The sequence below is a fragment of the Thalassophryne amazonica genome, chromosome 17 (assembly GCF_902500255.1).
Source record: "Thalassophryne amazonica chromosome 17, fThaAma1.1, whole genome shotgun sequence".
In the NCBI taxonomy this organism is placed as follows: Eukaryota; Metazoa; Chordata; class Actinopteri; order Batrachoidiformes; family Batrachoididae; genus Thalassophryne; species Thalassophryne amazonica.
Window position 1 is genome coordinate 44,659,663 of NC_047119.1, and position 16,102 is coordinate 44,675,764.

The window sequence follows — 16,102 nt, forward strand, 5'->3', positions numbered from 1 at the left end:
CAATGTGTACCTTGACAGAGGTCAGCTCGTTAATTAGTTTTTCCTTCCTTCTTTAATTTTGTGCTTCTCTGACACTTCAAACCATTCAAAGTTTTGAGAATTTAAAGCATCATCAGCATCAGGGAACTCAGTAGTTACACCTTAAATAACCAGGAGTCAAGTCACCTTCAGACATTACAGTCAAACAAAAAAGGACAACAAATTCCTCATAAAGTGCAAATTAAATCAGTTCCAACATACAAATCGTCTGACATTCGTATTATTGCCTGGAGACGGTGTCAATAAAGAGCCATTGGGGTGAAACCGGTGGTACTCCAAAGATGAGAGGCACTTATTAGGATGTGCTCCTCACCAACTGTTCAAATCCCAGACAAAAGCCCAACAATATTCCATTTAGAGTGGTACGATCAATATCTCCAACTTCATGTAACCAAGGAAACGCTAATCAAAAACACACTGGGGTGTAAATTAAACGCAGCCAGCCTAATTATTTCCACTCAACATGCCTGATATTGTCAAATATAAAGGTTTTATCATTATACACAGACTCATTACCATGAAAACAAAAACAAAAATCAGATTCTGCACAGCCATAATTCACATTGCCAGAAGCTTCATACAGATTCATCAAGACTAATGAGGAGGCTATGCAGAAAATTTAAGCAAACTTGACTTTTTTCAAACAAACGGGATATTAACTGCAATTAATTTCCTTTTGTGCTCTTTTATAAACAGTCAAAATATTATCTCTCAGAAATACTTCAGTTTGAAAGTAGCCGGTAAAGCTTGAACATCACAGGTGTAGAGATTTCACCTGGAACATAACTGAAAATGCATAAAAGCAAACATATCCCTTTAAATCATTACATTCTTCTTCTGTGCTTCTCTGTCACTTCTACACCTCATGAACAAAACCTTTACAATCTCATTTCTATCTGTTCACCTCACGCCACAGCACTAATCGTGATGCATTTTCAAGTCAAGACGAAAATGTCAAGTCATCTGTAAAGATATTTCATATATACACTCCGCATATAATCCTGCCTTATGTGAACAATGAACAAAAACATTTTTAACAATGGAGCGCTCATCTATCAGCAAAGAAAAGTACAGCAAGGGCGCGGTCAGTGACATTACCGTATAGGTCTCATCCTCAGTGTAAACCAGCTTTTTGAACAACCGCCCCAATTATGTTTGTGCATTTGAGGTCAATGTTCATGACTAATGTTCCTGTGGGGCATAATTTTGAAATGAAACATTATGCCATGATTATATAATCTTTCTGAACACACCTGTAGGTTACATCACTGCCTCTGGGTGAGTACGCAAAATCACAAACCGGGCAGTGACATAAGCTAGTGAACACATCCGTACAGACTGAACTAAGCTAGCTATGATAACAGGTTTGCTGAGATCTTCTCTTCGTCACATTTGCTGGAAGTAAACCTCCCAGTTTGCAAGTTAGCCTCCGCAGTGCACTGGTAACATACACCTCAGTGTGGAGGCTGTCAAAAATTGGCTGCCAAAATGTTAATGTGACCCTTACACAGGAAGTGATGTATTAGTTGAACCCGCCTGACAGCGCCATGGGTCCAAGTAGCGATTTAACGTGTACTTCTCCGACATGCTTGATCAGTAGTATCCAATGTGCCACACGATGGCAGACAGAATTACAATGCTCCCTGCTTTAAATATATAATACAATATATACATGAATGACACATATCATTAATACACTACATGTTCGGTGAGATGGCAGATGCTGCGACGTCTGGCACCAACGCTTGCACCAAAACCTGACATGTAGGCAAATCCGCTCAGTAATATAAACCAGGATGGTGTATTATGAAGCAACACAAACTATCTACATCATTTCTGTCCATTTTCAAACAGCATAAATTAATCAATGATGATCACGTTGATCAATAATGCCTCTGTGCTTTCAGCAGTTCTTCAGAGACTGAGGTTTTTCGCGGCAGCACGGTGAAGTCAGACTGTTGAGGGTTTGGTGTGGTACCTGAAGGTTGTGGGTTCCAAATGAAGGCTGTAAAATCTGAGTGTCATTTCCATTAGAATATTCAGAAAAGGTCCCGTCGTGATCCAAACGGCATCTTCTGGTTCCATCAGGATCAAGTGGACGCTCAGACTGAGTTCTGCTGAACATGACAGCTGAGTGACATTTCCATTTGAAGCTGTCAGTTTTCAGTCTGAATGCTGTTAGAACCAGTATGAAGGTTCTGTTAGAAGCTAAACAATCCCAGTGAAAAATCCAAAAGTATCCACGAAATATCAATTCCAGTTTTGGTGATGCTGAGCCTTTGCACAGATACAGTCATCAAGAAATTACAGCTGGTCCAGATGCTTCAGAAAGTACGAAAACATTCTGATCATAGTTTGTTTGATAATTCCACTCAATTAAAGAAAATGTAAGTGAAGTTGGGAAAATACGGAATACGACAGTCATACCATTAGTAATGCCAACATTTTTCTTTACGATTCCTAAAAATCATTGCATAAGAATGATTTGTTCCTTCACAGTCACCACACAATGGTGCATTTGTGTAAATCTCATAATTCACACTATTCTGGTTTAAGAATCAACAAGTTAAATGTGTTCAGAACATGACATGATTTTTTTTTCGGCATTTGATTCCTTTAAAATGAAAAAAAAAAAGTCATTTGCAGAAGAAATGTTGGTAAAATAAATTATTCCAGACTCCAAATAGCCTGTTGAAGTTTTAAGATTTGATTGCAGAGAAGGTTCTTGTGAAACCTGTCAGTATGTGTGGATTTTTTTTTTTTTTTTTTTTTTTTTTTTTTTTTTTTGAGAGAGCGATTTTGGAGATGACATAAAACCAGATGAGTGTCTGAAGCTCGATTTTTAAGGACCAGACTTGACCCACTTTGGCAAAACTTTGTTGCACTTTGTTACTTAAATGCACATTGTTCTTTTTTCCCCCTCAAACCAGGAGAGTATCCACACTTTTCATCACACTCCAGTCTCAACCTCTTTAATCAACTAATGTTGTATTTATTTATTTATTTGATGATGTACAGGAGGTCCCTGCTTTGCAAAGACGTTTGGTCCAACAAACGTACTTTGCCCAGATTAACAAAGTTTTATTCAGCTACATACACGTTAACTACATCCTTATATGAACGGTTGCATCATAAATATGTTCAAAATATGATGTGATGTGGCTGATAAGGAAATCATATCTAACAATCCATCGCAGGATTGTACAAAAAAAAAAAAAACGCTTTTACGAGATGTTGCAAAACTATTGTGAGATCTCGATGATACTTAAGGGCTCCTTACCACATCAAGATCTTCACAGTAAAAACAAATCCAAAATTCATTGAGACTTCTTCGCGGATCCGTGTTTAGCGGAGTCTGCATGAAACTGGTGTACTGGCGTAATTATGGCAATTTACACGAGGATCGAGCTATGGTGACGCGGCTACACTTAAGAAGACTCTGCAGTGGATGATTGGCTAACTCTAACTACGTTGACCACTATAAATTCTGCGATGGAGTACCAGTTTTGTGCAAATCTGCAATGACAATGAATTCTCGAGTCATTATCTTGGGCAATACCGAAAAGAGCCTAACAAATCCGCTTTGCTTCAGATGTCAGTAAGACACCAAAATCAAACTGCAAATGTATTCCAAAATGATGAAACTACTTCTATCTATGATATATATATATATATATATATATATATATATATATATATATATATATATATATATATATAATATTTTAGCTACATTTCCACTGCAGCAATTACTGTCTTATACAACCCCTGGCAAAAATTATGGAATCATTGGCCTCGGAGGATGTTCATTCAGTTGTTTAATTTTGTAGAAAAAAAAAGCAGATCACAGACATGACACAAAACTAAAGTCATTTCAAATGGCAACTATCTGGCTTTAAGAAACACTAAGAAATCAGGAAAAAAAAATTGTAGCAGACAGTAACGGTTACTTTTTTAGACCAAGCAGAGGGAAAAAAAAATATGGAATCACTCAATTCTCAGGAAAAAATTATGGAATCATGAAAAACAAAAGAACGCTCCAACACATCACTAGTATTTTGTTGCACCACCTCTGGCTTTTATAACAGCTTGCAGTCTTTGAGGCATGGACTTATTGAGTGACAAACAGTACTCCATCAATCTGGCTCCAACTTTCTCTGATTGCTGTTGCCAGATCAGCTTTGCAGGTTGGAGCCTTGTCATGGACCATTTTCTTCAACTTCCACCAAAGATTTTCAATTGGATTAAGATCCGGACTATTTGCAGGCCATGACAGTGACCCTATGTGTCTTTCTGCAAGGAATGTTTTCACAGTTTTTGCTCTATGGCAAGACGCATTATCATCTTGAAAAATGATTTCATCATCCCCAAACATCCTTTCAATTGATGGGATAAGAAAAGTGTCCAAAATATCAACGTAAACTTGTGCATTTATTGATGATGTAATGACAGCCATCTCCCCAGTGCCTTTACCTGACATGCAGCCCCATATCATCAATGACTATGGAAATTTACATGTTCTCTTCAGGCAGTCATCTTTATAAATCTCATTGGAACGGCACCAAACAAAAGTTCCAGCATCATCACCTTGCCCAATGCAGATTCGAGATTCCTCACTGAATATGACTTTCATCCAGTCATCCACAGTCCACGATTGCTTTTCCTTAGCCCATTGTAACCTTGTTTTTTTCTCTTTAGGTGTTAATGATGGCTTTCGTTTAGCTTTTCTGTATGTAAATCCCATTTCCTTTTGGCGGTTTCTTACAGTTCGGTCACAGACGTTGACTCCAGTTTCTTCCATTCGTTCCTCATTTGTTTTGTTGTGCATTTTCGATTTTTGAGACATATTGCTTTAAGTTTTCTGTCTTGACGCTTTGATGTCTTCCTTGGTCTACCAGTATGTTTGCCTTTAACAACCTTCCCATGTTGTTTGTATTTGGTCCAGAGTTTAGACACAGCTGACTGTGAACAACCAACATCTTTTGCAACATTGCGTGATGATTTACCCTCTTTTAAGAGTTTGATAATCCTCTCCTTTGTTTCAATTGACATCTCTTGTGTTGGAGCCATGATTCATGTCAGTCCACTTGGTGCAACAGCTCTCCAAGGTGTGATCACTCCTTTTTAGATGCAGACTAACGAGCAGATCTGATTTGATGCAGGTGTTAGTTTTGGGGATGAAAATTTACAGGGTGATTCCATAATTTATTCCTCAGAATTGAGTGAGTCCATATTTTTTTCCCTCTGCTTGGTCTAATAAAGTAACCGTTACTGACTGCCACAATTTGTTTTCTTGATTTCTTATAGTGTTTCTTAAAGCCAGAAAGTTGCCATTTGAAATGACTTTAGTTTTGTGTCATGTCTGTGATCTGCTTTTTTTCTACAAAATTAAACAATTGAATGAACATCCTCCGAGGCCGGTGATTCCAGAATTATTGCCAGGGGTTGTATATTCTGAATCCTTTTTTTAAAGTTGAACTGAAAATTATCCCCAAAATAGCCATTTATGTAAGACCATACAGTGTTGTACCATGTGCGATAAACTCACAAACTATAATATGTAGCCCTAAAAATTATATATATTCTGAATCATGACATGGGGAACAAACTGGTACCATTTTTTAAAGTTGAACTGAAAATTACCCCCCAAAATAGCCATTTATGTAAGACCATACAGTGTTTCTTATAGTGTTTCTTAAAGCCAGAAAGTTGCCATTTGAAATGACTTTAGTTTTGTGTCATGTCTGATCTGCTTTTTTTTCTACAAAATTAAACAACTGAATGAACATCCTCAGAGGCCAGTGATTCCATCATTTTTGCCAGGGGTTGTAATCTCAGGAGAATGTTTAATGCCTGCTTGGCCACGCACCACATTTCAGGTTAAAAATTACACCAGTAAGTTCTTCGATCCCAGTGACTTCCTGTTCCATTTCATGAAACACTGTCTTCAGAACAATTTATGAAAAACTCAGATTTCTTCAGGACATACAAGTCCAAAAGAACTAAATGTGACAGAAACATGCGGTCCAAAAATATGACTCCAACCCACTGCAGTGCTTCATGCTCCAACCAGGTTCATTTAAAAGCTTCGCTCACCCCCCAGTGCTCAAAAATTTCTCAATGAGGTCTGGATTTCAAATATTTAAGATTTAGGATTCTGTATCTGACTTCCAGCTACAAACTGAGTCTCAGGCTCCACCCACAGAAGCTAAATCATGGTCAGATCTGGGAGCATTTATCGCATTCTGGAACCACCATGGGGTCCAATTCCATCCAGACCATCGGTCCACCTGAAAACCCAGAAATTCCAAAAGCAAGGGTTCTTTTAAACCTTTTTTGTCTCAACATTTCAAAATGATACTTTCATTATTTCCTGTCAATTTAAGGTGCTGTAGCCACACATTGCCTCTTAATAATAATAATTATTGATGAAGATGAAGACAATGATGATGATCATCATCAAAATCCTGTATAAACCTTGAGGCCTGTTGGTGCTTATCCTTGGGTCCTGCAAGTGCAAAATGGTTGGAGTACCAGTCTATCACAGGTTTCTTCCCCAGCCAAGGCCAGAGCCCATTTCCAGCTGGGTGGACTGAGATGAAGCACATGACGTGACACATACAGGTAGCCTGACAGGGAATCAAACCCAGGTCTACATACTGGCAGTCCAAAGTTTTATCCCACTGAGCTGCTATAAATGATTGACAGATGTTGCAGTATAAGTGCTTACAGATCTTGGATTGTTTTTGGGACCCTTTGCAACTCAACGACCCCCTGCACGATATCTTCTGTAAATTGTAGAATTGATTTAATGCGATTAGCGTTGGCCTGAGACTGGGCAACAAACACCAAAACATCAACATGGTAAAGAAGGAACGGAAACAGACTGTTCTCTTGGTCCTGCATGAATGTGGCGAGTAATTCAACGACTCCTGATGGAACTGTACCTCCAGAGAAAACTGACAAAGTCAGAGCTAGGCTGAGGCCACCTGAGACCAAACAAAAAGGTTTGGTTTGCGCCCATACTTGAGACACAGCCAAAAAGTGCAGGTTGCTCTCAGAGCCAGATGTGCAATCTCTAATCAGTGTATTGATCGTAGAGAATCCAGTGCAGAGGATCCAGCAGAATCCTCACAATTCACAGACGGAATAATTACAAAAGTCCTAACGCGAGTTCAGCTCAGCCCACCTTCATCGGCTGCTCATGAAGATTCATTTGAGTGGTGGAGCGTCTCTGCCGATGGCCAGTCCAAATATCACACCCCAGAACCCAAATGAGTGGGTCCTCTTCTTTAGATCCATCCACGTTTAGATTCACTGTCAGCAAAAAGTGCTCAGCCGCTCTAGGTCCAACCTTCTAAACTTGACATCACATAGGTCTGAATATCCTGTGTGTACTTTTGTTGCGTGTATGCGAGTGTGTCTGCCTGTAAAAAACCATCAGATGTTTACAGCTGAGCTGCTGCTGTTCATAAGGACTCTCATCTCCTGAATGTTTGTGATGATTTTTTTCTGATGTCCAGCCAAGGTCACTCCCACCCGCCTCAAGTCTCTGAAAAACACACAGACACCGTATCTTATACATAATTACAATACAAAATACAGAAGTCAGTTGTGGGCGTGTATGTGTGCCCGCCTTTGACTGGCCATTGCCTTGCAAGAGTTACAGTGGCAATGCCCCCCTCCTCCCACACAACCTCTTCCCCCGTCTCTCACAAACACACAGTCGCACTTCCTTCCTTTCTGCAATGTCCAAAATACTTAATGAACATTAAGTCCTAATGCCCAGTCAATAAAATTATTGATTAGTTAAGATCAAAGTCAAAGAGAAAGATTAAAGTTGGCCTTAGAGTGGGATAAGGCAATGTCCAAATATTTATGGACCTGAGTGTCAAAGCAGAGGGGGATGGAGGTTGCCAGGCAACTGTACTGTCAAAGGCAAAGCAATCACAAATGTCGACGAGCTTTCACACTCGGGCATTGCCTGCTGTGGTTAAATAACAGGTCATGAGACACAGAATGAGCAGTCAGACGGGTCCTTCAGTTTATTGGACAAAGAGTCAAGAGCACTCCAGAAGAGCAAAGTGAAGACATTGATTATTAGCCTTCTGCGTGGACGCCTCCCATTGTTAGTGAGTTTCTTCATCCTCATGTGGCCAAAAGATCTGATGTCCTCGGATCAGGACCCGCTGACTGTTTCTCGCTCCGGTCTGAAAACTGATCTCAGACTGTCACTCCTAAACTCTGGAACACACCCCAATTGGATTGGAGACGAGGGATTTTTGTGTTTAAGCTCCATCACCCAATAAGCATCAACTTCCAGTGAATAATAACCAATAAATGTTAAGGAGAAAAAAATTCTAATTATAATAAAGCGCATGCTACATGCATCTGATTATCTACGAAATTATATAAAAATTAATAAATGCCAATGCAAGAGCTCATGAAAATTCAGTAGATATATCTTATATATTATATTCCAATTCTAAGGTGGAACTATGCTAGTATACTAAGGTATATCTAAATATCTAAAAAGGAAGCGTAAAATAGAAGAGTAGAAAAGAGTCGAGTAGAGCAATATAGGTGCCTGGTCTTGAGAACCAGGTATGGTAGGTAGGTAGTCATGAACAAGAACAATAAGATTAAACTACTACTAATTACTATTATTCATGGTTTTAGTCCAAAATAAAATTATTTCAGAACCTGAGGCATCAGTTCAAAGTTTTGATGAAACCTTTTTGTGTTTGCATAGAGGCACTCTTACTCTGATGTCATCTGAGCCACCATATCCAATGTAGAGTAGCCCCCCTCCATGAAGAGCTCTGTGTAGCGACCCATCTTTATGGTGTCCAGCCACTCGCCAACGCTTTGGATCCGATTGGTTCCATCCCCCTCCACGCTTGTGTGCTCCACTAACAAGTTAGAAACTCTGGTTTACAGAGAAGGACGGTGAGAAAAGAGGCAGAACACAAAGGGAACGTCAACATGGAGCAGAAACAGAAGCCCAAAAGGCAACAACATCAACATACAACAGCATCATAATAACCAAACAGAAAATGAAACCCACTCTTTACATCAAGTCCAATAATGATAATTTTAAGTATTTTCTCCTAAATTATACACGTGTACAGCAAACACAATTCACAAAACCATATCAAAGTACACTCATGTGCCACTTTATTAGGCACAACCTGCTCGGGCTGGGTTGGACCCTTTTGCCTTCAGAACTGCCTGAACTCTGTGGCACTGATTTAAAACAGTCCTGAAAACATTTCTCAGAGATTTTGATGCACATTGATATGATACCATCAAAAATGCAACACTGTTACGCCACCGCCGCAGCTGCCAGCACGCTGAACCCTTCATACGAGACAGGATGGCTCCATACTTTCAAATTCTGGATGTGGCAGGCAGGGTTATGAACCAGAACTTTTATCTTACTATAGCGTTGATGTGGCAAAATATTCAACCATTTCACATTTGATGTATCACTCCCCACCCTGACTGACTACGCACAGTGGTGGGCACAGTTCTGCTAATCTGCTAACTGCTAATTAGTGAGGCTTAGTTTTTTGTTAGTGGATTAGCATTTCAGATAACTTCAAAAACCATCAGCAGACCAATTAGGTTCTGCTAAATTTAGTTTCGCTAACTTTTAGTCCGCTAATGTTTTTTGCTGGCATAGTAAGTCAAGTTGAACGGTCAAAAAGGTTTGTAAACGCTAAAATCACATGTTAGTTCCTGTCTGTTATATGTATTGCAGCAGTCAGGCAGCTGTGAGGTGTTGAACTCAACCCGACCCCGGCAGAAAGGGCCTGGCTGCCCGGCTGCTACAAAGAGAAAAAAAAAAAGTTTTTTACATTCAACATAGAGTGCCCCAGATGTGTGGCAAAAGGCATAAAAGACAAAGCAGGTTTGTCTTATGGTGTGACTTAAAAACCAAACTTAAAAACCAAAATTTCGGCCGTTTTATTGATTGTAACATCAACACTGTCATTTTTACAAATTGAAAATATCTCAAATCTCTTTTAGTTTAAAATGCACTAATTTTGAAGGTTTGAGCACTAAAACTCACAGATGCCAAAAGGCATTATGGGAAAATAAGACTCCTCATCACTTGGTTGGTTGGTTTATTTGTAAATAACCAACACAAACACACAAGTTACTGTAGCGTGTGTATTGGTTTTTACAAATAAATGTGTATTTGTAAATATGTCATTTGTTTTTCCATTTGTAAAAAAAGGCATTTGCATTGCGATGAATCACACTTAAACAGAAGTTTTAGTTTTGCAAATGCCTTTTGCAAAACCACGTGTATACAGTCTTGACAATGTTTAACAAGCCACTTAGTTTGGCTGCTTAGAATGTTACGCTCAAAAATTACGCTCATTAAAGAAAATTTTTCCTTGCAGGTGAACAAAGATTCGGGTCTTTGGAGTCCTGATGCTTCTGTATTGAATGTCTAGATCTGAGACCTAGGCTCTTATCTTCCAAACAGTCTTCATTTTCACAGCCAGCACCCACATCATAGGTGTGTTCATGTAAAAATACAGTGTGGGTCGGCGTCATACATGATCACTGCTACTGTTAAAGATTTTGTATAGTGTATATAAGTTATCACTGTTAAACATTTGTACCTTACTCTTTCTTCATTTAATTGTACAGGCCTGCTGTGTGGTATCTGTGACACTGTTATTTTGGCTGTTGTGATTTTATGACCTTATGCTGTGCAAGTGCTGTGCAAGCAGGAACAGCAGATGCAGAACAGATGATAAGTGCAACCAGACAAGCCTGCAAGAACAGGATGTGCTGACCACCACTGATAGACTAAACAAAAGGAAACAAAACTGTTTCTCCACGCAGCTGCAATCATTGGCATACGTGCCATGAGATGTTTTGTATTACGGGAGGAAACTTGTCATGCGATGTTTCCCCCCACCCTTAGGACAAGTTTCACAATGTGGGTAGGGCTTCTCCTAATAAAAAGAGTGAGCATGCAGCAGTCCTCAGTGCTCACAGTGGTACTACGTGTACGGACTGTCTGCACTCCTCGCGAACTTCAATTGATATTCTGTCTCACTGGTGTTCTTGACTCTGTTTGTCTTGTTAAAGGTTTTAAGAATGTTTGGAGGAGAAAATACCCAACATTGACTGGGGGCTCGTCCGGGATCTCAACAACACCGGAGGTGTCCGGCGGAGGTCGTCAAGTCCAGACGTAAATCCTTGGCCAAGGTCCGATCGATTGATCGTGTCTGCAATTGTCGACCGCCGTTGGCATCGTCTGGTTGACGAGATTTTCCCGAAGAAAACAGACAGGAAGTCGAGTCAGTGAGTAGAATTTCTTTGTAAAAGTACTGAATGAGTGGTGATCAGATCACATAAAACATTTAAACTCCGTAAGCGATGGCGTGGAATCGTCTGTTAATGAAACACAGTTAAACTCCGCGAGGAGGGCGGACTCCTCTACGGTAGCGAGGAACGCACGTAGTTAAATTCCGAAGGAGGGTACGGACTCCTCTGTTTTAAAAGGAAATACCGGTTAGAGAATAAAAGTGTGGAAGTGTAATACTTTGGACAAGGGAGTGACAACCGTGTGTGGAAGCAGAGGCAAGTGATTCCGCTTCCTACGGGGAGGTGAAAGGAATCAATCACACGACGGAATAGTAATGGTCACATCCAAAGAAAGTGAAAACTTCAGATTTAGAACACCCTAGGTGTGCCCCCGTCTGAAGTCCAAATTATAACAAAGAATAATAAAAATGGGGGGAGAGACGTCTAAAAAGAAAGAAAATCAACTGACGATGGGAAATTTATGGAAGCAAAAAATCCAAAAACAACAAAAAAATTGGAGACCTGGATTAATAAACATGACTTTGACGGACGACTAAACTTGACCAGTATTCAGAAGATGAAGGAGAAGCTGGAAAAAGAACATAAAGGGGATGAGAAAAAGAAGCAGAAAGTAGGAGCAGACTTAGTGGCATTTTGGGAAGAAGAGGCGCAGAGCAGACAGAAAGGAGCAGAGAAGAGGAGGGTGGAAAAGGCAAGGAAAAAGAAATGCCAGGAACACCGGTTTATGAACAACAATTAAAGAATGCTCTGATCCAACACTCTAACAAAGATATAAAAGCTTGGATACAGAAACATTGGATTGGGCTGCCGACAGACACATTGGAAGAAACACACACTCACTGCTGCCATGCAGGAGAGGTTTTGAAACAAAAGAAAAAGGGAGACAGTGTTAAAGGAGTGTATGTGGCACAAGGAGATGATGAAATATATTACCAACAGGGCAATCTAAGGCAGCAGAAACAGTGGAAACAACCACAAAAGCCATGGCAAAATAGACAGGGTGGACAGCCACAACAACGTCAGCCGCCATTCCGACCACAACAACGGAATAGACAAGGAGGGGCACCACGTGGTCCCCTGATATGTTGGAACTGTGGCAGAGAAGGACATATTGCAAGACAGTGTCCACCACCACCAGCAGAGGGAGCAATGGGAGGCTTCCCACAAGGAAACAACCCTCCACAACCACAGTATCCACAATGACTAGATTCCATAATCCACAATATCACACCAGTGAGTGATCCTGAGTGTGATATGGATTTATGTGCACTACTGGGAAATCCAGTACCAAAACCAGAAGTGACTTTGTTATTGGATGGACTACCAGTGGTGTTTCTTTGTGACACAGGTGCGTGCAGAACTACATGTAATGACAACATACCTGTTCATAAATTAAGTAGCGAAACCTTTAGGGTTCGTTCTGCAAATGGACAGACATCAGACGTCTCTATTACCAAACCAGTAACACTGGAAGATCCATTCGGAATGACGTGTACAATGCCATTGCTGAATATGCCGCAGTGTCCCGTAAATCTCCTGGGACGAGATGGGATAACAGCATTGGGATTGTCCATAATTGTAGAACAAGGGAAACTAGTTGTCAAACGTGTAGGGGACGTCACTATGGTCAGAGAAGACAGTGAGGACTCCATATTCCATTATTATTATACATTTGACATTTCTGAAGAAGATGCTGCAGGATGGGGTAAAGATATCGTCCTGCAAACTATAGCCTTGCTGAAACAACCTGAACAAAAGATGTCACCACCTGACCTGCATGTCACAATGTGGCACAAAGACACTCCAGGTCCTGATGGTGACTACGAAAACAAATTGAATGGCATTTCACCTGTAAAGATGGAAATGACAGATTTGATTCATGACGGCAACTCAACAGCTGTCATAACCGTGACAGGTGCCACTGAAGATATATTGAAATTAAGACTCACAGGCATGCCATTACATGTGTCACTCTGTAAGCCATATTTGGCGGAATGGCAAGATCTAGGAGTGATGACTATGACGGCATTGTCAGTAACTGATTGGGGCAGAGTTGGGCCACACACTGAGTTTAGCCCATCAACAAAATTGTACAAGGTCCCAGTTAACGTGTCTATATTGCTGAAGGCAGGAATACATATTGATGTGTCCACTTCACAGTCCTGAGTGTTTCAGTTGAGTCCTGAAGAAGATTAACTCCTTTCTTCAGTACCTTCAGGACAGTGGACAACAGGTCCTTCAGATGTAGGACTAATTAAGAATGCACAGAAGCAGGAGTAGTAATTCCATGTCCAGACTCTCCATGTAACACACCGATATTTCCGGTTAAAAAGGCTCCACCCTCAGTGGGATGGAGAATGATTCAAGACCTCCAAGCTGTAAATGCTGCTGTGGTTAAAAGAGCACCGTGTGTTCCAGATCCGCACACTTTATTGAATTCATTAAGACCAAATTCCAGCTGTTTTTCTGTAATAGACATCAGTAATGCCTTTTTCTCTGTACCGGTAGATCCAGATAGTCAATTTTGGTTTGCCTTTACCTTCAAAGGGCAACGATATACATTTACCAGATTGCCACAGGGTTATGCAGGACGTCCAACCATTTATTCCCAAGTCATGTCAGCCTGCTTAGCTAATTTTGTTCCACCTGCAGACAGCCAATTGTTAGTGTATGTTGATGACATCTTAATTGCTTCTGATACACGTGAAAACTGCATCACTGACACAGTAGCACTGCTGTGTTTTCTATTTGACAATGGCCATAAAGTGAGCAAAAATAAAGTGCAGTTGTGTAGGGATAAAGTGACTATTTAGGGCATGAACTATCAGCTACAGGACACACTATGCTGTCTGATAGGAAAGAAGCACTTTTAAATGCTCCAAAACCACAAACCAAAAAGCAGATGATGTCATTTCTTGGACTGACAAACTATTGCAGAGCGTGGATTCCTTGCTATGCAGAGTTGACTAGTCCACTTTCAGATTTGATGTATAAAGATGATATTTCAATGTCAACCGTGTTGGAATGGAACAAAGATGCTGAGGAAGCCTTTGTGAAAGTAAAACAAACATTAGTGTCATCTACAGTTTTGGCACTACCGGATTATAGTAAGCCATTCATTCAGACAGTGGATTGTAGAAACAATTTCATGACAAGTGTCTTATTACAATCACATGGCACCAAATTAAGACCAGTGGCATACTACTCATCTAGATTGGATGCAGTGGCAAGTGCCTTGCCGCCATGTGTGCGAGCTGTGATTGCAGCCTCCATAGCTATTCAAAGTAGTAGTAACGTTGTTCTGTTCCATCAGTTGACATTGAAAGTCCCACATGCAGTTTCAGCACTTCTATTGCAAACAAACATGACATTCTTGTCTCCGGCTAGACATCTTTCGTGTATGTCTTTGCTGTTGTCACAACCACATCTAACAGTAGAAAGGTGCACGACATTGAATCCGTCAACACTGATACCTTTGCCTGAGGACGGTGAGCCGCACAATTGCCTTGACGTGGCAACAGTCTGTATGAAGGCTCGCCAAGATCTTCAAGATACGCCCATCCCACACAGTACAGTCGTGTATGTGGATGGCTCGTCCACTAAAGATGCTTGTGGACAGACACAATCTGGGTATGCTGTTGTCACAAGTTCAAAAGTATTAGACTCCTCTTCGCTACCCTCTTCGTTTTCAGCTCAGGCTGCGGAATTAGTCGCGTTGACAGCCGCTTGTCATTTGTTTAAAGGTAAATCTGTAACTATCTATACAGACAGCCAGTATGCTTTCAGCACAGTACATGTGTTTGCAAAGGTTGTTGAGGAGCGTGGTATGCTAACATCATCAGGAAAACCTGTGACTCACGCCACCCTTTTGACAGCCTTACTGAAAGCTGTCCAATTACCACAGAGGATTGCTATATGTAAATGTGCGGCTCACACCAAAGGTTCAGATGTAGTCTCGAAAGGAAATGACTTCGCTGACAGAACTGCAAAAGCAGCTGCAGTGTCCTCTCTTTTCGTTGTACAAGAGACCACTTTAGATACGAATTTGGATCATACACTGCTCACTGAGATGCAGCAGTAGGCACCTAAGAGATAAAAACAAATGTGGTTAAACAAAGGAGCTACGTTCGCGAATGATCTGTACACGTGACCACAAAAGAAACCCATATTGCCAAAAAACGTTTAAATGGGCGGCGGTTATGAGCCATGGCGTTACTCATGTCTCATCAGGGGGTATGATATCCCAATTACAGCCTATTTATTGTCTTTGTGGGTTTGATGCGTTTGCAAAGCAGTATTGCAGAGCATGCATGACATGTGCAAAACACAACTCACAAGGCCACTTGAGGCCCCAGAGAGGCAAATTTCCAACACCACAATACCCCTTTCAAGTAAATAAATATGAAGGAAAGGAATTTTGTTTAGTCATAATTGATGCCTTCTCAAAATGGGTAGAATTGTTCCCTACCAAGCATGCAGATGCACTTACAGTAGCGAAAGCGTTGTGTAAGGATATCATTCCACGATTTGGAATACCAGAAACCGTCTATCCAGATAATGGAGCACACTTCGTTAACGCTGTGGTGCAACATATAGGAGAAGCGCTACAGCATCACTGTGCTTATCATCCACAAAGTGCCGGATTAGTGGAAAGAATGAATGGTACGGTCAAGAACAGATTAAAGAAAACTATGGACGAAACAGGCAGACC

The 16,102-nt window shown here is 40.7% G+C and overlaps 1 protein-coding gene across 1 annotated transcript in view; it reads right to left on the minus strand.

Moving 5' to 3' along the window:
- Positions 1–6,644: 6,644 nt before the first annotated feature.
- LOC117529226 (ephrin type-A receptor 5) overlaps positions 6,645–16,102 on the minus strand; it is a 161,064-nt gene continuing 151,606 nt past the window's right edge. The window contains exons 18-19 of the mRNA XM_034191956.1: positions 8,804–8,968; positions 6,645–7,591 (exon numbers count right to left, since the gene is read on the minus strand). Of these exons, the coding sequence (XP_034047847.1) occupies positions 7,480–7,591; positions 8,804–8,968 (277 nt within the window). The 3' untranslated portion in view covers positions 6,645–7,479. The remainder of the gene's footprint in view (positions 7,592–8,803; positions 8,969–16,102) is intronic.